Raw genomic sequence first — 26,633 nt, forward strand, 5'->3', positions numbered from 1 at the left:
GAAACTTATGTTGCATTTATTCCCGAAATTTGTTACCTGTGGGTCACAGTATGTGTGGGTTTTACAGACATTTCAGTGTTTTATAATTCATATGAATTTTGAAGTATATCCTAACCAATAAAGGGATTCAGAATCGTTGTAACAAGGCTATAGTGTCTCGTTATATGTTCTGTGGTTATAATGATGAGTCATTTTCAGTTTCTCATTTTAGAAATAATGCAGCTTAAAGCTACGCAATGCTAATGTGTCAGGTGCGAAAATAAAGGTTTTCAGTCATGCTTAGTGAAGGATAAGAATTAAAAGGTTAAAATCTGCAGACGATACCTGCAGCAGGCAATACAGACATCGGAACCAGAGCTTACAAGGTCAGTGTTTCCCCGACAGAGGAGGACATATTTAGTCGTTACACAATAGGGTTCTCATGGATGATCAGTCGCAACAAATCTTAAAGTATTTGACAGAAGTGGAAGAAGCGGCAGAAGATGTTCTTGCTGATAAACATCAGGTGAAGTTGTTATCCTAAAAGGGTGTTCAAATAGCATCACCGCCCCAACAATTTTGTTTGATTAATACCACCACCGAATGCTAACTGCTGTAGTTGCATGCCATGTTGCGTGCTAGTTGCAATAACTTATAGGCCGCATTGTCAGAAAAGTGTCCCTGATAATTTTTATTTCTATATGTTTCAGATAGTAGATCTTGATGTTAAGCGAAACGGGAACAGAGAGGCGCTCAACGCGCTACGGAATGAAGGCGAGACAGACAGCGGTGAGAATGGGGACTGATCGTAAACATCACGACACCTGTCACCTAACCTAGGATTTTAGTGTTATTAAGCATGATCTGTTTCTCATTATTACTAAACAATGGCGTAAAGTATTCGTCAAAAATGTAGCAATATTTTAAAAAGGCACGGGAGCGGTGTCTTCGAAGGAAAGATATTTGTGCAGCCTTCTTTTAGTTGTTACTGAGAATGACGAGAAACTTGTAAACTTGTTTCGCACTACTGAATAGAGACATCCTGATCGGCACTTGTATGTAAAATGATATAATATCAAATCGTAGTGCGTTTTTCTTAAGAACAGTGGTGTTGAGTTATATGTTAAATCATATAAATACAAAATCATTAAAAATTTTTACATAATAATGATGACCCTACACAGGCAAAAAAAAAACCGTTGAATACAAACACATCATGAATTTAAGGCGTCCAAAAACAATAGTTTTTCTCATTCTATTCTCTGGGTCCAGATTTTCCCCTCATGTGTCTCTTCCTGTTTGCTTACAGGAAAAGTTAAAGTCTGCTTTGGGAACATGTTTATAAAACTACCAAAAAAGACAACAAGAGAGATGATCCAAAAAGGTGATGTAATTATTCATTGCCTTGCCGCAGTGCAAATCTGGATTTTGCAGCATTGCTACTTTCAACCAGAGCTGGCTAAATTATTCTCATTTACCTGAACAGACCAGGAGCAGCTGGAAAAAGGAATAAGTGACACCCGTAAACGACTAAAAGCAAAAGTAAACCATCTCAATGAGCTACAAGGTAAGGGTCCAGTTTGTCCCATATTATGCATTATTCTCTTTGAACCTCTTACTGAACATTTTGCTAGATCAGCAGTGTTGTTAATCTTCCAGAAGCCTTTGGCAGACAGTAATGAGAGGCTTCATCTTCTGCACATGGAGCAGATGAAACGAACCCCTGAATATGATTATTTGAAGTCACTCTTATTTTCTTTTTCAGGAAAGCCTGACCTGACAGGATACAGCCTCTCTCCCCTAAGCAAAGACGAGATGAAAGCGATCAAGCAGATACTAACGAGATGAGCCATGTGCCACAGAGTTCTCAGTTGTGCCATAATTCATACTTTGAGAAGGTATATTGGGACTTTTGGGGCAGCTGAAAACCCCTCACCCCTGTGTTAGCCCTCATGGAACGCCCATGACATTTTGTGAGGATGTCGGACCATCCTGTGCCTCCTGGAATGCTTTTTCCGTTTGTTTCTGTGTGCTTTAGTAAAATGAATAAAGCTGTGAATATGAAGGCCTGTTTTATCTGATCAGTGTTTTTTTAATTGATTAATGATAATGGGCGAATGAGCTGCGGCCGGCACAGTGACTCAGTGGGTAGCGCTGTGACCTCCCTCCTCCCCTCCTCTGTGTCTGTGGAGTTTGCCATGTTCTGGATGCCAGACCAAATGACAGACTGGCTTCCCACGCAGAGTGTACCCCAACCCTGAGTCCTGTGCTGCCTAGCATATGCTCCAGGTGGCCACCTGCAGGCCTGATGAGGAGCGCCTCTGTGATCAGAAGGTTGCCAGTTCAAATCCTGTAGCTGGTAGAGTAATCATATCATTACTGGGCCCTTAGCCCCAAAGACCTCTTCAGATGTGCCAGATAAAGGGCTGATCTGGTACTCAGACCCAAAGATTCATTTTCACCTCTATGTGTGTGTGTGTGTGTGTGTGTGTGTGTGTGTGTGTGTGTTCCTGGGGGGGGGGGTCAATAAAGTATCACTGTTCTGTTTATTTTGAGGCTTTAAAATGCAAAAAAAAAAACTTTTTTGAGTCTTTTCTTACTGCTGCTGCATTAAATTATTTTTGCATCTACTTTACAGCAAACAGCAAAAGAAATGCAGCAACAGCAAAAGAACATTTGTACTGTATTTTAGTTTCCCTGCATGTAACATCACTAGGTGGCGATATGTTCCAAGAAAACAAATACTGTCCTACATTACTGAAGGTTACTGAATGGGGAAGGAGCTATTTATTTATTTGATTTTTATTTAAAGTGTGTTCATCAGTAGTGGATTATCTGTACTGATAATTTTGAAAACTAATTTGGCCTTGTATTTTCCTTTAAATGTTCATGTGAGTTGAATTCTTATTTTCAATAAAATAATTTTTTAAAGTCGTATTATAAATAAATATTTTTTTTTATACATAGAACACTATTGTGACCATACTGGATATTGAGAATTTGTGAACTTGGAATGCAAATTAGGGGGTGTGGCTCAGTGAGGTAGACTGCCGCTTGACGTCCTATAATAATAAAAGATGATGAATATTGCTGAATCTAGTCCTGAATGGATGAATTTTAAAAAGTCACTTCAATGTATGTATGTGTAATTTTGTACAAATACTTCAGCATAGTATGTGTAGTTACTCTTCTCACGAGTCCATCTTAAGGGCTCACCATGTAACATACACTGATCAGTCATAACGGTCAAAACAGCTCTGACCCATCGAGGCATGGACTCCACAAGACCTCTGAAGGTGTCCTGTGGTATCTGGCACCAAGACATTAGCAGCAGATCCTTTAAGTCCCATAAGCTGTGAGGTGGGACCTCCATGGATCGGACTTGTTTGTTCAGCAGATCCTACAGATGCGTGATGGAATTGGGGTCTGGAGAATTTGAACGCCAAGTCAAAGCCTCAAACTATCTTTCATGTTCCTCAAACCATTCCTGAACAATTTTTTTAGCAGTGTGACAGGGTACATTATCCTGCTGAAAGAGGCCACTGCCATTGGGGAATACCGCTGTCATGAAGGGGTGTATTTGGTCAGCAACAATGTTTAGGCATGTTTGTACGTCAAATACCAGGACCCAAGGCGTCCCCGCAGAATACTGTGCAGAGCATCACACTGCCTCCACCAGCTTGCCTTCTGCTTATAGTGCATCCTGGTGCCATGTCTTCCCCAGGTAAACAAAGTACACACATAATACAATGTGTGTTCTGCCACCCTTCTGTAAGAGCCAACATAAAAAATTTTCAGCTTTCGTGTGTGGTGGAACCAGATGGGCTAGCCTTTTCTCCTCACGCGCATCAGTGAGCCTTAAGTGCTTATGACCCCATTGCCAGTTGGCCTTCCTTGGACTCCCTTTGGTAGGTACTGACCACTGTATACTGGGAACACTTCACAAGACCTGCCATTTTAGAAATACTCTGAACCACTCATTTAGCCACCATAATTTGGCCCTTGTCAATCTCTCAGATCATCATGATTTTTCCTGCTTCCTTTCATCAACTTAACTGACTGTTCACTTGCATACTATATAATGACACCCTTTACAGGTACCCTTGTAACAAGATAGTCAATGTTATTCATTTCAATTGACAGTGGTTTTAATGTTATGGCTGATCAGTACAGACATGAAAGATGTCTGTACTGATCAATGGCGAGCAATTATGCACGTCAATGTGCACATCAGTGCAGGTGCTGTGATGCTGTGCTCTGAAGGTTTAAACAAGATTCAACATCAGAAAACCTTTATAATCCCGGAGGTAATCGCTTGTGATTACAGATCGCAATTTCTGTGTAAAGATAAATCAATATATCATATAGAAATGACAGGTGGCTGAATAAGCACAGTATAAGACCCAGGGTTAATGGGATACAAGACAGATGAGGGAGAAGTTCCATCACTGTCTGCTGCAGTGAAGAATTATCATCCCCGAAACGTGGACAGGTCTGTGTTTACTTGGAAGGGATCTCTGGAAGAATCTGCATTGAGTCAATCAGCTTTACATGGTCTATTAAATTTTACAGTCTTCATTCAATCCTTTTTCCTGGTTTACTGCTTACAGTAAATGATGAAATGCTAAAATAATAAATGTCCAAACATCTGGATACTTTGAAATCATTTATATGGTATCTTTTCAAGGTTTAAGTTTTAAGTTTTAAATTTTACAAATCCATTTCCAGAAGAAATCCATTGTTGCTTAGGTTATTGTTCTATGACAGTAATAAAAACAGTTCAGGGGAAAGTAGTGGTTTATCGTGACACCACTGATAGTGTCATAGAACATAGTCACATGATCTCTTTGCACGAAAAGATTTGCGTGCCATAGTACTAAGGTTAAACAGAGTCTGGGATGATGTCTCTATGAGTCAGTGGGACTAAGGATCTGACTGTGCCTGCAGTCTTAAATAATTATAGCTGTGTTATCATGCATCACTTCTGTCACTATTGTCTGCTGGCCTCAAACCAAAAAAAAATGTTTTTTTTTTCTTCTTTTTTTAAAGCATCTGTAGTCATGATTCATTCTATTGTTTATATTCTCCACTTTTCACATTTACACTTTACTGAGTATGCTTTTCAGGTGAGATTTTTTGAGAAATTTTATTGGTAAAATATATATTCTGGTGTAAAGCAAATGAATGCTGCTTCAAAATGCATTTTTGTGATTAATGTGCGACAATGTTCTATAAAGTACTTTTCATTTCTAATATTAAAACATGGAAAAAGAAAAAATCCGGAAAAACAACCACATGTATTTTAAAAAATGTATGCAAAATAACGCAGTAATATAACGATCAATCGGTCAACTTACACTAGCAAAGTTTCACTGGTTCTCTGTTCACTGATTAAAAGTTTTTATGCTTCCTTTGCACCGAGGGTTTGCTGAGCACGACATGGACAAACACAAGAGAATATCAATAGTCAGTTAACACATAGTACGCCTCCTTTTACACCAGGGTGACAGGAGTAATTGTGCAAGTTGAATGGTCTGCTTGACTGACGTGTTATCTTACATTATGTTCTCATTCTGGTTGAAGGTTCAGACCTGCCTGTCGGGTTGAGGCTGATAAACCCTCACTATGTTGTCATATACATGAGGAGGTAGACAGAAGGTGGGACGAGCAGCTTGCTGTGAAATTTAGTAAGATTGGTCACTTTACTTGAGGGGACATGAATAATGTAGTGATACATGCTTACTTAATGTATTAATTAACCAGTAACTAAGTGTTAGTTACTGATCCCATGCTTGTTCATCATTAATCAATCTGATTCCATTCAGGCACTACATTAGTTAACAGTTAATTAATTAGGTAAAAATGGTAAGACCACGAGGGGCTGAATTACTCATTTACTACTCAAAATCATAGGTTTCCCAATGAAATGCATGAACTCTCATGATTGATTAATGAGGAATGAACATGGGATCAGCACTTAACAAACACTTACTGGTTAATTAGTGCATTAGGTGACCAGGTACTACTAAATTATTCATGTCCCCTCAAGTAAAGCGTTACAATAAGATTTATTCATTTTTAACAACTTCAAATAACCAGCACATAAATCATTTCACTTTCCAACATAAATTTGTAATTCTGTTGTTGATAGAACAGCAAGGTACAGAAACACTAAGATTAGTTGAACTGTTTCGCATGCTGGTTATCTCTGTTTTGATGATTCATACTTTTCTAAATAAGAGAGAGGATCGTGAAATGAGTAGCTGTATTTAGAAAAGATTGGTGATACTTTATTAATCCCCATGGGGAAATTCTCCTGTCCCACACTTTGCTCCATGAGACACACAGACCAGTGAGTACAATCTTGGGAGTCACAGTAAAAAGGCAGCCAACTTGCAGCACCCAGGGAGCTGGGGGGGGGGGGGGTTAAGGATCATGCTCAAGGGCCCACTGATGTATAACTATTCCGCAGAAGCCAGAACTGCTAACCACCTGATCATAAGCACAGAGGTTTAACCCACTGAGCCACACATCGGATTAACCTTAGAAAAAAATCAAGACAGGTAACTACCATTGAGAAAAAGCCATTTCATTTTAGTTTTTTTCGTACAAAACACACAAATACAAACAGGCAAAGAGCGCAATTAAGGTTTCGTGGCAAACTGCCAAAGTTGGAGGACATGGCAGTTTTGAGTGGTTCTGGAGGTACGCTGTCCGATTAGCTGCTGTGTGTCTAAGGATACCCCCCCGGGCCTGTATTGTGTGCAAACATTTTTACATGCCCTAGCTGAATCCTTTCTCTCTCACATATTTTGTTCATTTTCTACATAGCCTTTTCAACCGTGAACGTAGATTCAACTTGCATAGGATTATCGGACTCTTTCATGAAGTTTTATGGTAGCATAAGCCTTGTAAGTCTAAACATAATAGGGTATGTCTTGTATGATGGCAATGACAGTTTGGGAGCCAACTCTAAATGATATCTGCACGTTCATAACAAAAAAACCATAAATCACCTGCAATGTGTGAGCCTCTTATATTGCTTAAATGGACACATTTTCATAACGCAGTTCAGAGGGTTTTGAAAAGATTGTCTTGGCATCAGTCCAAGATGAAAAGGTGGACGGTAACGTCCCCCTTATGTTGTGAACGTTTTACGGGCTGTGATCAGAACCACTGTCTGGTCTTTCCCACGGTTTGTGTTTTCCTCTGTGACCTGGGGGCAGAAATATCATAAAGTGAATTATGTACAAGAAAAGCAACTACAGGGGAAATAGAACCTGTGACTTGATTTGTCCACCAGTGCATTGAAACCGCAGAATGAGCGAGGTCACAGCTTACTATGGCCAATAATATGCACACAAGATGAGTGATTTTTTTCTATCTGTGCTTCACAAGATTGCTGCATCTTCTATATGTGTTTCCCTTCGATTAAAATTTATGTAAATGAAACCTTTCATAAAATAATAAAAAACTGCTAATTGAATATCACACAAATAGCATTTTAATTATTCTTAGCTGCATAGCTGTTTTATCAAAGAAAAGCATGAACAAAATATCAAATTCCATCCCTGTTCCACCCTCTGGTCTCATATTTTTGCTATTAAACATATGGCAATATCTGCAAATTAATATTCATTTGAAAAAGCTTATATATTCCTGGAATTTTTAAGAGATTAAAGTACTGCAGGTCCCTGGAGGATGGAGATCTGGTGTGCAGGCTACATTCCAGGTAACACTTAGCTGATGTTTCAGTAACCACCAAATGGGCCGATTGTGGCTATTAGCCATAAATTCTATCTAGAATCAAGGATCTAAAGACATTAAATAAAGCTGTTTTTTTAACAAAGCTTTTACAAGGCCATTAGCTGGGTGAGTCATGCCTCAGCTTGACTCTAGATGAAAAATAAGACTGTTAATCAGAAATGCAAGACAATCTTGATTATCCATCCATTCTACCATCCATCTTCTAAACGCTTCTCCTGGTGAGGGTTGCCAGGGGACCGGGGTACATCACAAGGGATACATACACACACACACACACATGCATGCACACACACAGGTTTGTAATTATATCTTTGTAATTATATCTTTGTGGGGAAAACTTTTGTCTCCATTCATTTCTATGGGGAAAACTCTAATCCCAACACGACGACCTTAACCCCTACCCAGCCCTAACCTTAAGCATAAGTAATCAAACAATATAGAATTTTGGCATTTTCACTTTTTTGATTGCATTCACAGATCTTTGTGGGGTCCTTGAAAAATGGTCCCCATAGCGTCAAAATAACAAAAGGTTTTTATTACATTGTGGGGACACAATCACACACACACTTTCTATATACGCAGACAGACACACAATCATGCCTTACAAGCAATACAGAGATACCAATTAGCCTAACAGCATGTCTTCAGTCTGCGGGAGGAACATGGCAGAAACCCAGCCTACACACGCAGAACATGTGAACTCCATACAGATTATATTCTCTTGTTATATTCTCTTGTTATATTCTCTATATAGTGTCAGTAATGGCAACAACATTTCATAACTTCAAAATTTGGCAGATTTATGCTGGGAAAATTACAAGGTAAAACTACAGTTGGAAACAACATTGGTCAGTGCAGGTCAGGTCAGTGCGATCCCAGTGTCTCTAATGTAATCATACTGGACGTGTCACCTCTGAAAGGAATATTAATCTGCAATGGCATGCAGCACATGTTATGTCTGTTTGGTCTAGTTTTGTCTAGTTTTAAGACCATACTGACACATTTTATGAGCTTTTTTTTGCCAACCCACAATTACAATAATGTTGTGTTACTCAATCGTAGCACGTGTGGTAGCGTGACCCTCACTGAGAGATGGGGGGTGAGCGTGACATCAACACATACGGTGTTGGAAACCCCAGGAACTACTGGCTGTATGATGAGGACAACTTTCTTTTCTCTTTTTTTTGTTTTACTGTGAAAAGAGTGTGTTGTGTGTTTTTATTTAATTTCCCCATAGCACTTGTTCGCTAAATTAACAGCTTCTGATATCACATCACCTTTAGCCATTTAAAGCTGGCGTGGGAATTTTCCCACAAACTTAATAATGTTACTGTTGGTTTTGCCAGAACTATAAGCCATACTGTTTATATAGCCTGTTTTATTGTTTACTGTCCATGACTCTCTCTCTCTCTCTCTCTCTCTCTCTCTCTCTCTCACACACACACACACACACACATACACAATATATAGTGTCTTGGTTGCTGCTGTGCATGGGATACAAATAAATCTAATCAAGTATCCAATATATTTGTATGCAGAACCCCAATTTTCTTTGTGCTGCTGATACTGGAAAATTCCTATAAAGCTTATACAAATATACTGAAAAACAATATTATTCCTTATAAGAGCTCATACTTCTAGTATCAACAGCCCCAGGTTTTCGGCTTGTTTTCATTGCTCCCCACCCTGTGGTCCAAATAGATGTAGCTGAGCGATTCTCATGATATTCAAGTTGTGTAAAGTGGGAAGTCTCCTGTAATTTCTATTGCATGCGGTTGAAAGTGATGAATCGCAAAGCGGTACAGATCGCGGCCAAGCAGTGTAGATGGCAACGCTGTGCTACTGCATTGGACGTGCTGCAGGCACAGAGTTACTGAAGTATAGATGAGGTGTGAAAAACTGCTGTTTATTGGAGCCCAGACAGGTAATGGTAGCAACAGTGATAACTAGAATCAGCTGTAAACAAATAACAGGGCCCAGACAGGTAGGCACAGACTGAGCAGTCTGATGGACCATGAATAAAGAGTGAAACACAGCAGAGAGCCAAGAAAGTCCAAAGGTCCAAGTTTGTGGAAAGGAGACGTTATTTAATAAAGCGCTTTTCGTATATGTTTGACGCGTTACGATCCTGTGAAGGGCGCCAATCTAAAGAACGTTTTAGCTGTTTCTTCATATTCATCTTGACCTTATGGCTGCCCCAAAGAGCTTGTTTGCCTCCTTTCAACTGTGGAGGAACAGAACCTGGTAAGAAGTCAGTGATGGATGCAGGAGAAACCCGCAGAGCAGCAGAGGACGCTGTCAAACTAAAACCCCATCAGGGGATGACCGTTATAAGTTACTAATCCGAACTTCTCCATAACAAAAGCATTAAAAAGGGCATTATTAAAGTCTCCAGATAATGCCCTGAGCAATTATATAATGTGATAATATCCTGCCTCGAAATGGTTACCCACTGATGCTTTGCCAGGAGCATCGCAGGCAGCTTGCAGATCATTCACTGGACTTAAACTGCTTAAATTTCAATAAAATCAGAAAAATGGGAGTATTCTAAAAAATTTGACCACTAGTGTAAATTAAGCTGGATAAGATTTGCAAGGCTGGAGTGCTTTCTAAAGAATGGCATGTGAGTGTGCCTACGGTGGGCTGGCGCCCCATCCTGGGCTGTTCCCTGCCTTTTGCCCGTAGCCTTCAGGATAGGCTCAGGACCCCCTGCGACTCTGAATAGGACAAGTGGTTACAGAAAATGGATGGATGGATGGAGTACTTTCTAAAACAATCACTTGATTGCTCATTACTGAAAATGGTGTTTAAGGGAACAGGAGAACACGCTGTCTGAACCACTGCGACTCATTTCAGATAGATAACACGCGTGGTCGAGTGTGGGCAGGGTCACACTGTCCCTGGTCACTATTACAAACAGAGCAGAGTGATGGGGGGGGGGGGGGGGGGGTTCAGGGAACAAGGCTACACTGATAAACAAACATGTTGTAGGTGTATAGGAATCTTGTGTGCCATTTTACTGAGCTGTATTCTGTTACATCTTGGTATAATAATTGCGAAGTGAAGTGACAGGGAATGTCTTTATCTGTGAATTCTGTTCATTATAATAGAAGACGTGTGTAGGAAGTTTCTTTGTTCTTTGATTTGCGTGTTAAAGGTTGCATGTATTTTACCGGAGTACTGACACCTGCATTTCAGTAACGTGAGTTAATGTTATAAATACGATCCAATGAGTAAAGATAATTACAGTTTACTGCCTTTGCCTATTGCCTTTTAAACACATTTGCTTTGAATGTTCAGCTACACTGCTATAATCGTCACACCACCTGCAGCCTATTTCTGTAGATTGAGAGGAGGGGGAAGGCGGTGAGATATAGCCAGGTGTCAGTGACTAACTGCTACCCAGCTGGGACATCCTCAGAATTTTTAGTCAGCCGTGGAAGAGTGGGACGGCCTATCAGCTGGACAGGAAGTGGGGGACGGCCTATCAGCTGGACAGGAAGTGGGGGACGGCCTATCAGCTGGGCAGGAAGTGGGGGATGTAAGAATGAGACAGACACTGGATGAGAAGCGCAGATGAAAATGCAAGTGCAGTGTTTGGCTTACACCTCTTTCAATAGGATAGAAACACGCACAAAAGCACAAACATTATAATTATATTATTAATATTATTATATTATATATGTTATTAACTGTTATTATTAAGTTCATGTATTTTAGGATGTTAAGCTATACGGTAACACTTTACATTAACTGCACCTTCATAAAGCTTTTATATTGCATTCATAAAACGTTCAGTACACCTTCATAATGTATTCATTAAGTATTCATAAAACATTCATAAACATCATGTATGTATACCTAAACATCCTAACATCCCTTAACAGCTGTAATATACATTAATAATAAACATTATATAATAATAACAAACATTAAAATTGTATAATCATGTGATGTTTGTTATTAATGCATATTAAAGCGGTTAGGATGTTAAGGTTTACTTGCATGCTGCTTATGAATGTTCTATGAATGCATTATGAAGGTGCACTGAATGTTCTATGAATGCATTATGAATGCATTATGAAGACACACTGAATGTTCTATGAATGTATTATGAATGCATAATGAAGGTGCACGTAATGTAAAACGTTACCAGATATACTTACATGCTGCTTATCAGTACTCTACGAATACATTATGAAGGGGCTGTTAATATGAAGTTACTATAGTACTACTACTGTAATAATAATAACGATAATAATAATAATAATAATAATAAGAAGAAGAAGAAGGAGAATATATGCACTCACTCTTACCCACATTCAGAGAATTTTTAGCAACACCAGTTATCCAAAATGCATGTTTTTGGACTGCAGAAGGAAGCTGTAATACCCTGAGGGAAGCAGCTCAAGAAGGGGAGAACATGCAAATTACATAAACGTGGATCACTTCAAGGAAATATATAGCAGTGCCTGTATCACGTTAAGACAAAGATCCTGATCCTCGGTCCCAAACTGTGCCCTGAAGGTCCAGGAAGTTGACCTTGTAACCTCCTGGGTTATCATGCCATCTGCTGTCTACTGCTTGAGAGGCTATAGTGATCTGATTAGTGATGCTCCTACCAGGCGAGAGGGTAGAGTATTTCTAATACTATGAGTAGAAAGTCAGTTGCAGAGAAATACATGTGAAATTTATGCGAACTGTAACTGAACTTCTTAAGATTCCCAGATGAGTCATGAATGGTGAATGTTAGAGGTATTCAGTGAGTAATTGGTGACGTGCAGCATTCAGCGCGTTGAACACGGGGGAGTCACTGCACCCTTCTCAACCCCTCATCTGTTTCAAACTCCATAAATAAAAGAGTCGAAAGCCAAGGGACAGCTATGACCCCTTCCAACTCTCAATAGATTGATGGCTCTGTGATGGAAATAAAGCACAAATTATTCCATTTAGTCACAGAAAAATCAATTACAGAAGATGTTCTTTGCCTATCATGAGTAAACATGGAGCAAATAAATAACTCTATGGCCAAGTGTCATTAGCAGTGTAATGAAGGATATAAGATTTATAGTACAAGTATTGTGGTTCATACATTCTAAAAATTATTACATAAAAATTAGTCACAAATGACTGCTGAATTTAGAAGTATAAGTTAATTTAAAGGTATTGGAATGTAATTCATTAAATGACATTGTGCAGATGGATAGAAAGGAATATTAAGTAATTATACATTTATAATTTTATGCTAACCACACAAATCTCTATTAAAACATTTTTGTAATATAGTTTTGATTTTTGCTGCAAGTTGAAGGCAGAGTCTGGTCCTGTAAAGCAAAACCTTCATGACAAGTTCCAGATATTATTTACATACATTGAGGTTCAACAAAGACGATTCGGAATCAGTATCAGGCAGAGAGACACAAACGTGGGGCTTTGTGGCAGGGTCTCTATCTCCTAGAAGTAATGAGAAGTGAAATGACAGCCCCTTCGGACCAGTAATTTGTCTGTGAAGCCCTTTGCAGTCACGGGCACAAAGGAAAGGCCTCCTGGTATGTGAACTTGTGACCTTTTGTCTTTTTGTCTCGGCAGGTGTATCTGATGTTGTTCTCATCTCTGTTCAGTTTTGCACACATTGCATAAAGGTGGAAACAGTCATTGTTTGGAATGCAGACAGCGGCAATGTCCATATATGGTTCCTCATTGCTTTGCTGATACATGATGATGCGTGATTTGTTCTCGAGATTGTCGGTATTTTTAGATGTTAAAATGGACAAGGAATTTATGTAAAACGATAGCAGCATATATAAAGGCACTAGTCACATAACATAAAAGATTCCCTAAAAAGTTACCGATCTTCAAAATCTACAAATTGGGCATAGCATTGCACCCCCTTTAAATATAATACTGCAGTTCTGATCGGTATTGTTCATTTGCTTCTTCTTTTGGCTGTAGTGATCTCTCTCACCGCTCCAAGACATCATCATAGCACACTTGTGTTTTATTGTCTTTCCTTCAGGTTCTTGTAAAGCTGTCAGGATAAAAGTATCGCAACTTGGCCTCAAAAACACCGCAGGATCCACGTAATGCGGTGAGCACACAGGTCTAATATCGGCCTTCCAGCAGCTACTGCACCTCCACATACAGTCAGGACCATAAATATTTGTACACTGACACAAGTTTTACTATTTTACTTGTTTATTGAAATATATTCCAATTGAAGTTATACAATGGGCATGGACATAAAGTGCAGACTCTCAGATTTCATTAAGGGTTTAGGAGTTTCAGCTCGTTAATGTCATGCCCGGCTCGTCCGATCCTCGGGTGTGCCACGCCCCCTGATTATCCTCGTGTGTGCCACGCCCCCTGATTATCCTCGTGTGTGCCACGCCCCCTGATTATCCATGTGTACTTCCCCGATCTTGCCCAGCTGTGTCCGATTATTTTCGCCCAGTCCTGTCTATTTCAGTCCATGTCTTGCCTTGGTTTTCGTCCGTCATTAATGTTAGTTGATGTTAGTCAATGTCTGATGTTTCCTGGTCTCCGTTTCCCCGATCCCTGAATAAATCCCCAGTTTTCCCCTTATTTTGCCTGCTTGCCTGCTTCTTGCTTGCTTGCCTGCCCTTGCGATCACCCGCTTCAATCAGCGCGATCGTGACAGTTAATATGTGCCACCCTCTTTTTAAAGGGGACAAAAGTAATTGGACAATTCACCTAAAAGCTATTTCATGGACAGGTGTGGACAATTCCTTTGTTCTTTCATTATCAGTTAAGCAGATAAAAGGCCTGGAGTTGATTTGAGGTGTCTTGTTTACATTTGGAAGAGTGAGGTGTGAATATACAACATGCGGTCAAAGGAACTCGGTATGCAGGTGAAACAGGCCATCCTTAGGCTGCGAAAACAGAAAAAAACTATTAGAAAAATTCCCACAACATTAGGAGTGGCAAAATCCACAGTTTGGTACCTTCTGAGAAAGAAAGAAAGCATTGGTGAACTCAGCAACACAAAAAGGTCTGGACGTCCACAGACGACAACAGTGGTGGATGATTGCAGAATTATTTCCATGGTGAAGAGAAACCCCTTCGTAATTGCCAACCAAATGACCAACACTCTCCAGGAGGTAGGTGTATCATATTCCAAGTCTACCATAAAGAGAAGACTGCATGAAAGCAAATACAGAGGGTTCACTGCAAGATGCAAGCCACTCATAAGCCTTAATGGAAAGGCTAGATTGGACTTGGCAAAAAAACCATCTAATTAAGCCAGCACAGCTCTGGAACAGCATTCTTTGGACAGATGAAACCAAGATCAACCTGTATCAGAATGATGGAAAGAAAAAAATATGGAGAAGGGCTGGAACAGCTTATGATCCAAAGAACATTGTATCTGTTGTGATCGGCGATAGCAGGTAAGGCGCACGGACAGGGTGACGGGCAGAGAAGCAGGCAATCAGGCAGAAGCAGGGAAAACAGGGATTTATTCGGGTTACGGGGACTGGGAAACATCTGACACAGACTAACATCAATGACAGACGTGGACTTAAAAAGACAGGACTGGTTGAAAATAATCAGACACAGCTGGGCACGATCAGGGAAGCACACGTGGATAATCAGGGGGGCGTGGCACACACAAGGATCGTACGAGCTGGGCGTGACAGTATCATCTATAAAACATGGTGGAGGCAGTGTGATGGCTTGGGCATGCATGGCTGCCAGTGGCTCTGGGTCTTTAGTGTCTCTTGATGATGTGACACAGGATGGAAGCAGCCAAATGAAAGCTGAGGTGTTCAGAGACATCATGTCTGCTCAAATCCAGCCAAATCCAGCCAAACTGATCAGGCGGCATTCAGGGACGGATTATGGGTTGTGTGGGCCCCTGGGCAAAAGACTGAACTACAGACAGAAAGACCCTCAAACAAACAGCAACTGAAAGCTGCTGCAGTAAAGGCCTGGCAGAGCATTAAAAAGGAGGAAACCCAGCATCTGGTCATGTCCATGAGTTCAAGACTTCAGGCAGTCATTGTCTGCAAAGGGTTTTCAACTAAGTATTAGAACTGAACATTTTATATGCAGTTATATTAATTTATCCAATTACGTATGATCCCCTGAAAGAAGGGGATTATGTAGAAAAATTACTTTTGTTCCCAAATGTTTATGCAATGTTTTTGTACTACCCACTGAATTAAAGCTGAAAGTCTGCACTTCAACTGCATTTGAGTTGTTTCTTTTCAAATTTATAGTGTTAATGTACAGAACTTAAAAATTGAAAAACTTTATCTCTGTCCAAATATTTATGGTCCTGACTGTACATATGGAAAAACTTGACTGACTTAGGCCAGGTCAAGCAATGTACTTCTTATTTCCTGCATATGCAGGAAAAATGACTAACAACATTTTCCAGGTAGGGGAGGGCCGCGCCCTCGGTCACGACTTATGCAACCAGCCCCCCCCTTTTTTTCGCACCTTGCATGCTACAATTGACCTGCCCTTAAAGCAGTGGTAAAAAAATAACAACTGGAACGTTAGATACCGTTACGTTCTGAACCCCTGAAAAATGTCCATTTTTGGATTAAATGCCGACATTCATTTTCAGATATTTACATCATTTTGATCTTAATTGAAGCAAAACTGTGTTAAGTACACATTAAAGAAGTGTTTCCAAATCCGGCCCTCTGGGACCCACAGGCAGTCCACAATGGTTAACCCTACTACTCTGTTGGGGATTAAGGTGTATTATAAAATAGGTGAATTATGATATTACAGCTGGGCAATAGAATTATTGTTTTCTCCATAGAAGTTTCCGTCATATTCAGGCTGCGTCCTTTGTGGAATTTCTGCTCTCTGTCAAAGTTATGACAACCTAAACAGCTGTATCAACAACATGGCCAAAATAACGAAATATCTACTTTGGAACTATGCTGTGGTTTAAGTTAAAATAATATATATGTTCATGGTATATACTCTACTAACACTTTTGCTGTATTAGGAATAATGCAGGAATACTTGAATAGTTTAGATTTTTTTATCGTTCGTGGTTAAACTTGTGGATGGAGACCGCAAAATCCTTTGCGTGGTAGGGCAGTTTGTGTGCCTTAATGCAGAGCTGCACCATCTGGAGCTGGTAAGATCTCCCTTGGAAAATAGGTTTGTGGGAAGAGGCCAGACAAACCATAAAACCCATCCAACAAAGACCCCCAATGAAATATATTTACAGGTGCGAGGTGCGATGCCATGTGAGGAACAGTTTGATCCTGAAAGACCCAGTTGAGATAAACCTCAGCAATTGACATTGGAATTAGGAATGTTGGAGCGATACCTCTCTTGTGGAGGAGGAATCTGAGCTAGTGTTGGACATACTAACTATCGGCTACATATGGACCACTTTATGGCTGGGCAGAGTTTTTCATGGTGAACAAGGGAAATGAAATGATACTTCGTGCAAGTCCTTTGCTGTCCTATCTTGCTCTTGTATAAGACGTACACATATACAGGTAAGAATAAAGCCTGGGGTCAGAGCACAGTGTCAACCATTTACCAGTTAAGGGCCTTGCTCAAGGGCCCAATGGGGATATGACTACTCTGCTGATCACAGGATTTAAACTAGCGATCTTCTGATCATAGGTACAGTCCTAATGTGGAAAGCCAGACACTACCCAAAAGGAACAACCTACCTGCAAAAAGTTGTGACAACCCTGATGAGGGAAGGTGAGGGAATAAGTTGCCTTTGTTCAACTTTTAATTATAGAGAAGACACCTATGGCTGTAGCTACAAACAGCAGTTTACAGTAACAAGCCTTCTTGTAGAAAATAGGTGATGTGCTCAAATGGTACCATGTACAGGCTCTGTGAATCCTACTGGGAGACTTCAGTGTTCATGTGGGGATTGGTGACCTGAAATCGATGCAGCAGGAGGAGGCCAGATGGATCAGGAGGACCCAGACAAATTGTCAGGGTTGGCTGGGAACATCTGGCTGAAGCCTCAGAGCAATAGGAATTCAAGCTTCCCCTTCAAAGGTGGCTGCTGTCCTCAGTATTGCCCTGGCAATATTAATTTTCTAACAAGTATTGCCTGGTAATACTGTAACAAACCTCCATGGGTATTAAAGGTATATTCTTTAGCTGTCCTAGCCCGCTTCCCCACAGGTTACCCACCCAGCAAGCCCAAGGGATACACGTCACCAATTTAGGGATCAAGTACTTTATTTAATTAGTTCATCTCCACTTAGCTGACTCTTAGCACAATACAATTAGCCAGGGAGCAGATATAAACAGACTGTAACCCCACCACCGGAGTGTGTAACACAGCAACTCAACAGATAATTACCAGCACCCCACTCACAGAAACACAGCAAGCCAGGAATAATCGTGATTCACACTCAGTGATATACAAAACACCCCCCTCCGAAGCGGCAGCATATACAATTACGTCCAGCCCTCCCTTAACACACCATATTGCACGAACCCAATCGACTAACTGTTCCAAAAACACACACCCGCACACACACACACATACATACGAAGGACCTTAAAAAGGACACTTCCCTTTCTTCCACAAGACCCACCCATGGGGTCTGGTCAGCTAAGCCCCGGGGAGAACACGGCTGTGAACCAAATTCCTCCCACAATGCCAATGGTCCGACCTGCCGACAACAGTGTCGCCCTGTGAATCCACGAGGCGTCTACCTATATTTCACCCCCTAACTATCTTCGCCGGCGGCGATCCTACTGACCGCGACCGGCACCAATCTACCGCTCTAGCATCACTGACCGGCGTTTTTCCGCCGCTGTCTCCAACTTCTCCCTCTTATCACCTCACTCAGTTGCATGTCCCTCCCCCGCTTAGCCACAGGTGAACCCAATAACTAATTTCCCCCACCTCACGTCGAACACCGCCCCCTTCCCTATTACTCTAGAACAGTCTCATCAATTCTCCCCCAATACTACTTTTTTGCAGACCATATGGCAGAAATTTCATTTCGAAGACTTGAGTAACCTGTAACGAAAACCTTATTTTATGAAGTGAAGCATCTGATTGCATCTATGAAAATATTCTACTTTATCAACGACCTAGATACTGTCACTGCGCCTGTCCTGTGCACGACGCCTCACGGCGGTGTGTGTGCGCTGTGTTGTAGTACAGTGTAGGAGAACATTCCTGATCACCTCCACCACCAAGTGTCGACTGATCAACAAATAAGACTTCCCAGCAAATAAGAAATCACAGCAAAATGTAAATGATCAGATAGCGTCCCACTTATACACCATATTTAGATATTATAATTGTGATAATTGCCTTAATGGAGGTTCATGCTTCTTGACCACCCGGTAGGGTTTTGGGTTCACCAACCACAGGAAAACATATTTGTGGGAAACTGTTACATTGCAGTCATCTCTCTGTTTTCTATTTTATTTGTATAGTGCACTGTCACATTGTCTCAAAGTGCTTTACATTATCTGCACCCAAAGCTCCCAGAGAGCAAGCCAGAGGGCGACTGTGGCAAAGAAAAACTCACTAGAAGGGCAAAATCTTGGGAGGAACCAGACTTCTGTAACCGCTTCTCCAGTTCAGGGTCATGGGGAGTCTGGAGCCTCTAGACACAAGGCAGGGAACAGCAACCCATTGCAGACCACCCTCACACTCCAGTCACAGGCCATTTGGTAACTCCAAGTACCCTCAGTATGTTTTTGGACCGTGGGGGGGGGGGGGACTAGAGTACTTGTAGAAACTCTACAATGACACGGGGAGAACATGCAAACTTTACACACTTGGAACCCTGATGGAACGCTGGTCCCAGAGGGCTGAGGTGACAGAGCTAACCACTGCACCACCATGTCATACCAGTCATATGATCCATAATTAACATTGAAATATTTCACATTTAGTTATGAAATAACCACAGAAACAGGTATGAGGCATTTAACTAGTGCAAACACCATATTGTGCTTGGCAAGAAAGATTGCCAGTACTTACAAAGAGTTATGGTCAGAAGGCAGTTGGGGCCTGTCGTGATGGTAACCTTAGGATCTACCGGTGGACACCTCTGCCTGCTTGTAGAAAGAATGGGGGCCTCCTGAGATAGCTTAAAGGTAGTGACAGACCAAAAAGGCAGTAGCAAACACTGTCACAGAGACAAAAGCTTGTACTTGGGAGGAGGTCAAGAGAGAACCTATGTGGAGACCCTTAAGATATTTTAGAAACTGTTCAATGCCTTGGAAGAGGGAGGTTGGACTTTGCTCTGGATGTGTTCAGGCAGGGTGAGGAAGTGCTTACCAGCTCTAGGGATACTGAGGTATAGTGGATAGAACATCTTGAGGAATACTTTGAGGAACACCTTCAGGATATGCAGTATTTGAAGCTTCTGGCAGATCAGTGCAACTGAAGTGTGATGCTCAGAAGATGGTGGGTGAATTATTTCGGAACTAGTCAGTAGGTAGGGGTCCCTTTTTAAAAATAAAAAATTGGACCAGGTGGCGTGTTCCAAATACAGGAAAATATATCTCAGTCTCGCTGGGAAAGCCTGTGTCAGGATATCAGATGGTTAAACCAAGGAAAGTTGAATCTACGATTCTGGCCTGACCCTGGAACAGGGAAGCAACTTCTCCCATGCGCAGCTGTATAAGAGTTTATGGGAATAAGCTAACACAGTCTACATGTGCCCATATGATTGCACATCCATTCACATACTGTGGGAGGTGCTACAGGAACATGTGACACTGGGACTGTGAGTGTGTGCTATTTGGTCCTTGTAAGAATGCAGGAAGTGTCCTCACCCGTTGCTCAGAATCAAAGGCATTTAAAATGGATGTTGGACTCTGGCAAAGGTGCCTGATTTTTCCACTCCAGAAGGGCATCTGGTAAGGGGGGCTAGAAGAGACTGCACTGTCATTTAAGTGATGAGTGGGTTTCTCTTTTTAAGTAAGGAGGAGAGTCTTCCTTTTGTGGAGGCGTTTGAGTACCTTGGGTTCTCATTCACAAGTGATGACAAGAGGGAACATGTGATTGATGGGTGTTTTGGTTGGGTGAGTGGTCAGAGGAGGCTCGTGGTTTGCCGGTCAATTTATCATTCTGATCTTATGCAGTGGTTATGAACTGTGGGCGATTAGTGAAAGAACAAGGCTGCAAATTAAAACAGCCAAAATGAGATGTCTCTACAGGGCTGTTGATCTCACTTTCCGTGATGGGGTGAGAAGTTTGGGGAACCAGAGGGACCTGAAGAGACCAAAATAGAGAAGCTGTTCCTTCAGATTGAGAAGAGTGAATTGAGGTGGTTGGGGCATCTTATAAAGATGCCGTCTGGATGTCTCCCAAAGGGGCCCTTGTGGGCATATCCTACTGGACAAGGATCTAGTTTGGGCTGGAAAGATGATATCTCTTAGTTGGCTTGAGAACATTTAGAAAATAAGAGTCCATGACCAAGGGGCGGCATGGTGGTGCAGTGGTTAGCACTGTTGCCTCACACCTCTGGGACCCGGGTTCGAGTCTCTGCTTGGGTCACATGTGTGTGGAGTTTGCATGTTCTCCCCATGTCGTCGTGGGGTTTCCTCTGGGTACTCCGGTTTCCCCCCACAGTCCAAACACATGCTGAGGCTAATTGGACTTGCTAAATTGCCCATAGGTGTGAATGTGTGAGTGAATGGTGTGTGAGTGTGCCCTGCGATGGGCTGGCCCCCCATCCTGGGTTGTTCCCTGCCTCGTGCCCATTGCTTCCGGGATAGGCTCCGGACCCCCCGCGACCCAGTAGGGTAAGAGGTTTGGAAAATGGATGGATGGATGGATGGATGGAGTCCATGACCATGAAAGTCTGACCTGCTCTGCATGTTGCCGTCGTGACCCTCACTAGGAAAAGCAGAGGGAAGATAATTTCATCACTGTCTGATGAAAAATACGTATCTCCAAAAAATCCACTATGTCAGGAGCATGAAACACATTTTCTCAGAAGCTACTATACAAAATAAGCCTAAATGAACATAACGAGACACCCTTAGCACTGCAAATAGAGGGCTATTGTTACACAATCGTCAGTGAACGGTTTCACATTTTAGATGGACTTATGTGGATTTCTGCCAGTGAGGCAAATATGTCACTGTCAACGAAACACAAACTAATCTCCCTTTATAGTCACAAATGACAATCATGTTAGTTTACTAGCTAACAACGTTAAATCGTATTAAGAAATAATCCATAAAAATACACCATCTTGAATTCAAATACTACTTAAATGGGTGACTTCATAAAACATCACTTCATTGGTTAATTACAATCAAATGCTATCAGTAGACAGAGAACGGGCGTATTCCATCGACAGTAAAAAGTCACAATCGTCAAAAAGTATATACACAGTCATCGGACAGCGACGACATGATGTTTTATTGATTGAACTTACAAATTGTAGTCTTTGATATACTGCAAATAATTTAAAAGCTTCTCTGATGATTTCAGTTTAACGATGTCTCTGTGTCGTCATAATTGCTTGGTTTCTCCCTCTTAACAGTCATCTTCCTAGTTACATTTGCACACCAATAATTTTCATTTAATTTTACACCCTGCACGAAACCGTACTGTTAAAGGGCTGATTCTTCATGTCTGCACAGTTCTTCAGCGAGTTTTAGAAGAATTTCCCCGGAGGTACGTCCCGGCAGAAGCCGCAGCTGGGTATAAACATAGCTGCTATAAAAAACCTTAGTCACCTGGGACATGTTGTAAATAACATAAAATTTAATGTCTTTAACACGTCATCCTGGAATGAAATATCGAGCCGTAGCTTCCCCATTTTTTCAGGTTAGGCAAGTTATCTGTCGCTGATAATATCTCTTCTAACATTTTTTTTGCACAATTTACATTTAACACACAGAAATGTCTATATAGGCTTATTTGCATTAAAATATATCATGAATTACTTTTATTATGTCCCAGATTTTTTGTAAGAGTCCCATGTAAGACAAACTCTTTTTGAGGTTCCACTGGAACATGCCACTGGAACCTTCCACTGGAACATTCCACTGGAACATGCCACTGGAACATGTCACTGGCACATGTCACTGGCAATCCTATGTTACCATAACTGTGTGATTAGAAAAACTAAGACAGGGTTAGGGTTCACATGATAATTGATTGAATAAAAATGGAAGTGGTTGATGCAGAGGTTTGTGTCACCATTTTCATCGAATAGTGTCTTCCTTTATTGTAGAAAATACATCTAGCCAGCTGTCAAGGGTACAGAAGACTTATGAGAAGGAAACAACCGCAGGTGCTGCCAAACTGAATTCCTGCGGAAAGTCTTCCCACACTAGTTAGAAGATCCTGCTTGGAAGGTTAGTCATGGTTCTGGGAAGCTATAGAGCAACCAGGAGCACATGTCAGGAGACAGAATGCGAGGGCAAGAAGCCCTGCCACGACGGAAGACTGATTCTCTGAGCATGAGCTGTTTTGTAATATTGGCCACCCGAAGAGAGAAACATTCAGCATTCATTCCAAAAGAAGGAAGGGGTGGATCTGATAGAGTATGTATTCACTGTACTATAATGTACTATTTTCTTTTTGGTCCAGAGATGTCATGTGGATGTTGATTATTTTCGTGTAACTGCACTGTTAGCTTTAGCAGCCTAACAGTTCTACATTAATGCATTTTAATGTGCGACCTGGTTAGTGGCACTCCGCTTAGTTTTCAGTCATTATTTTCACATAACCTCACACTTCGTCATGGTTTATCCCTAATAATCATACTTATCTGTGTTTAGTGTCAAAAAGTAATGAAATAGGTTCTGTAGTTAATGAACTGTTTATATTTAAGTGATTTATTACAATTACTTATGTCTGGCATTTGGATAACTTGTGTCACTAATGTAATGATTAGGAAGAACATCTTGGGAATTGTCCTGTATAAAACATGGCTTTCCAGAAATCCTTACTTAAACCATTGATTAAATGGAATACGGCAAATTCCTAGGGCATAGGGTTACATGACCCAGACATCTCACCTTTTCACCAGAGTCTGCAAATTGATAGCATAAATAAGCCATGGACACTGGGGATCACATCACCTTGGCAAATTAAGAATGTAGAATTTCTTTTCTACCCTGGCACAACAGCAGAATCCCCTGGTATGTGGTTAGTGCATTACAGGATCTAAAAGGTACACATTGAAACTTGTAGAGCCCAAGGTGACTTAAGCAAGGCATCAATCTCTTTCAAAGTATGCAAATTATAAGTGGCAGGGTTAGAGCAGCCAAAAGTTAATGCACTGTACTGTACGAGCTCTACTGACAAGCATTTCGATTTCTTACAGAATCTTTAAGCAGAAAAATTGAAAGTAACGAAGACCTGATGTGTTATTGTTGACTCCTCTTGGAATTTTCTGCATAACAGCAGCCTCCCTTTATCATTATCTGTGATAGTCTGGCCCCTTCAAATCCTGCCATGTTAGTCTTTGCTTTCTCAAGACACACTTACAAAGTTGGCTCAACATCAACACAATATATGTTTTTTTGTTCATCCTTCACTTACGTTTGACAATATTATGAGACAGTTACAAATGGAAAAAAAATTCAAATAGAGAATCTCTGAAAGAACGATGCATGATGCCTGTAAATGACTTAGACAGGAAGGACAATTATCATGTCACAATTCAGCAGGTAGCATGTTAAATGGCAAGGAAGAAGAAAGGAAATTCAAAGGCATTCAAACAAGGAGGATTTTGAAGACCTGCATACTCTAATTATTAAAAAGCAATATGATACAATCAGAGAGTTAAAATCTAATATGCTAAGTGCTTTCATCATAGAGTAAATGAAAGGTCCGTGTCATCTAGAGTGGCCGCAGTTTGTATTATATCTAGAGAGATGGCACATCTCATCCAGCTGACAACACTAAGGGCCGCAGAGTAAAACATCACCTATGCTTCCTTATAAATACTGAGTATTTGTCTTTATGTATTGCAATACTTTTGGGCGAATGCATTTCTCATTACAGCTTATATCACATATCCCATGTGTTTTAATATAAAAATGAAACTTATCTTAAAATAAATGCTGCAGGTTTGTTTGTATCTAGCTGACTCTAACTACTGTACATTATGGCATAAAATATTTTAGGTAAATATAATTGTAAAATATAGATTTTTTTTTAAACTCAGCATATACTGTATTTTTGCATATATTCCTTATGCAAAACTGTAAAATGCACTCGTACTCATTTTTTTTTTTGCCCATATTTTCATGTGATACTTCAGTATATTTATTGCTAAGTGAACGTGAAAATATTTTGTTAAAAGGTTTGGAAGCCTACTTTCATTAACCATAATTAGATTTTCAACCGTGGGAATTTGATGGAATAGATCTCCTGAAATTGATGTCAACCTGAGGTTGGTGCAAACTCACTCAACCTACTGTTGGTTCATTTTGAAAGCACAAGCATGTGTCATGGGTTCGGCACCCCTGTAGACCACCCTCGGAATAATGCAATCCTTCTGTGTGTTTATATTAGTTACAATTAAATAGTTGGATAGTTAAATTATACATTGTTTTTCAGGCATTATCTGACTTTCTCATGAACACAACATTCCTGATTTGTAATGCGTATTCATTACCTCGTTCGATGTTCTACAGAAGTTGCTTGTGTCTAACACTTTGTCTGTGTCCTGGCTATACATTCCTCTTTTACCCTGGAGATAGGGTTGGGTTCTAGCAAGAGAAGAGATCGGTGGTTGCATGGGAGGTATCAGATAGGCCTCCACAAGTAACATGTCTTTCACCTTTCAAAACAAAATGGATTAGGATTGCCTGGGGCTCTCTGGGAAAAGAACCTGCTACTAAGTGTCCTGTTGGGTCAGCAGCTTCCCAGCTTGGGTGAGAGAAGCTCCGAGGCTCTGAAAACAGCTCCCACGTCTCAGCAAAGGGCTTTATACAGTATGGTGCCCTGTCCTGAGGTTATGTCAACTAAGAATATTCTTGTGTGGCCTTTGCTGTTTTAGCACATAACATCTTGGCTTACAACTTACACTTCATCATCATTTCTGTTTATATTCCTCATTTAATTACATTCCCTGATGAACAAAGATTTTATTTATTTATTTTTATAGAAAATGCACAAATCCAAACACTTAGCAGCTTCTTTACCAGCTGAGTTTGTGGTTCCAAAGCGAAGGATAGTAAGTAGGTGATTCCTTACAGTAAAATGTTACACGGTGAATAGAATTGTAGCAATTCATGATTAATACATACATGTATTAAGGATAGTTTGGCTGAGATACAGTAAGGCTGTATTTCTGACATTCCTGCTTGTTATTTTAGGTTGGACATGTGATAACGCATGTGCACGAAAATCATATTTTTTTTGTTGCTTCATGCAAACTATCAGTTTACTGACTATAAGTTAGAAAGCTGCATCCATGACCTACTGCTCAAATGTGAAACATACAGTAATATTGACTATGGGCAAAACGTCCATTTACTGTATACTTATTAGAAGCATATGACTTCTTTGTGATATGTAATACATTCAAATTTCCTGGCTCTGAAAACATTTCCTGCGTTCTGTTTGGTTCTGTCTACCAAAACAGTGAATATAATTGCACCACTTCAAAGAAATATATAAATATCGAAGGACGGAGTGTTATACTATTACTTATATATTAATTAGGTAAGGAGCCCATGCTGATTACAGTGTGTTGCCACACCCACCACATGACAAACCACCTCAGGGATGAGAACCTGAGTGCAGCCATGCAGCAGGTGATACCTCAGTGCCTCACCAGTCCAAATAAACCAGCGTGTTTTTTTTTTCCAGTGGCTGGAGTTCCAAACCTGCCACCAACCCCCAAATAGTGGACCTGCTTGCAGGGCTGGATGTAGATTAATGTCATAGTCAGGGCAAAGCAATTGTAGGTTAAGGG

General features: G+C 40.7%; 1 protein-coding gene across 1 annotated transcript; it reads left to right on the top strand.

Moving 5' to 3' along the window:
• Nucleotides 1-352: 352 nt before the first annotated feature.
• pdrg1 (p53 and DNA-damage regulated 1) lies at nucleotides 353-2,044 on the top strand. The gene is made up of 5 exons (XM_049023431.1): nucleotides 353-505; nucleotides 690-768; nucleotides 1,289-1,363; nucleotides 1,466-1,546; nucleotides 1,745-2,044. The coding sequence occupies exons 1-5, from the start codon at nucleotides 422-424 to the stop codon at nucleotides 1,825-1,827; spliced, it is 402 nt and encodes a 133-aa protein (XP_048879388.1). The 5' UTR covers nucleotides 353-421; the 3' UTR covers nucleotides 1,828-2,044.
• Nucleotides 2,045-26,633: the final 24,589 nt, after the last annotated feature.

The sequence above is a fragment of the Brienomyrus brachyistius genome, chromosome 8, assembly GCF_023856365.1.
Source record: "Brienomyrus brachyistius isolate T26 chromosome 8, BBRACH_0.4, whole genome shotgun sequence".
In the NCBI taxonomy this organism is placed as follows: Eukaryota; Metazoa; Chordata; class Actinopteri; order Osteoglossiformes; family Mormyridae; genus Brienomyrus; species Brienomyrus brachyistius.

Coding starts and splice junctions, on each gene's coding strand:
- pdrg1 (XM_049023431.1), top strand. CDS start 422: ATGGATGATCAGTCGCAACAAATCTTAAAGTATTTGACAGAAGTGGAA. Junction 506..689: donor TTCTTGCTGATAAACATCAG/GTGAAGTTGTTA, acceptor TATATGTTTCAG/ATAGTAGATCTTGATGTTAA. Junction 769..1,288: donor TGAAGGCGAGACAGACAGCG/GTGAGAATGGGG, acceptor GTTTGCTTACAG/GAAAAGTTAAAGTCTGCTTT.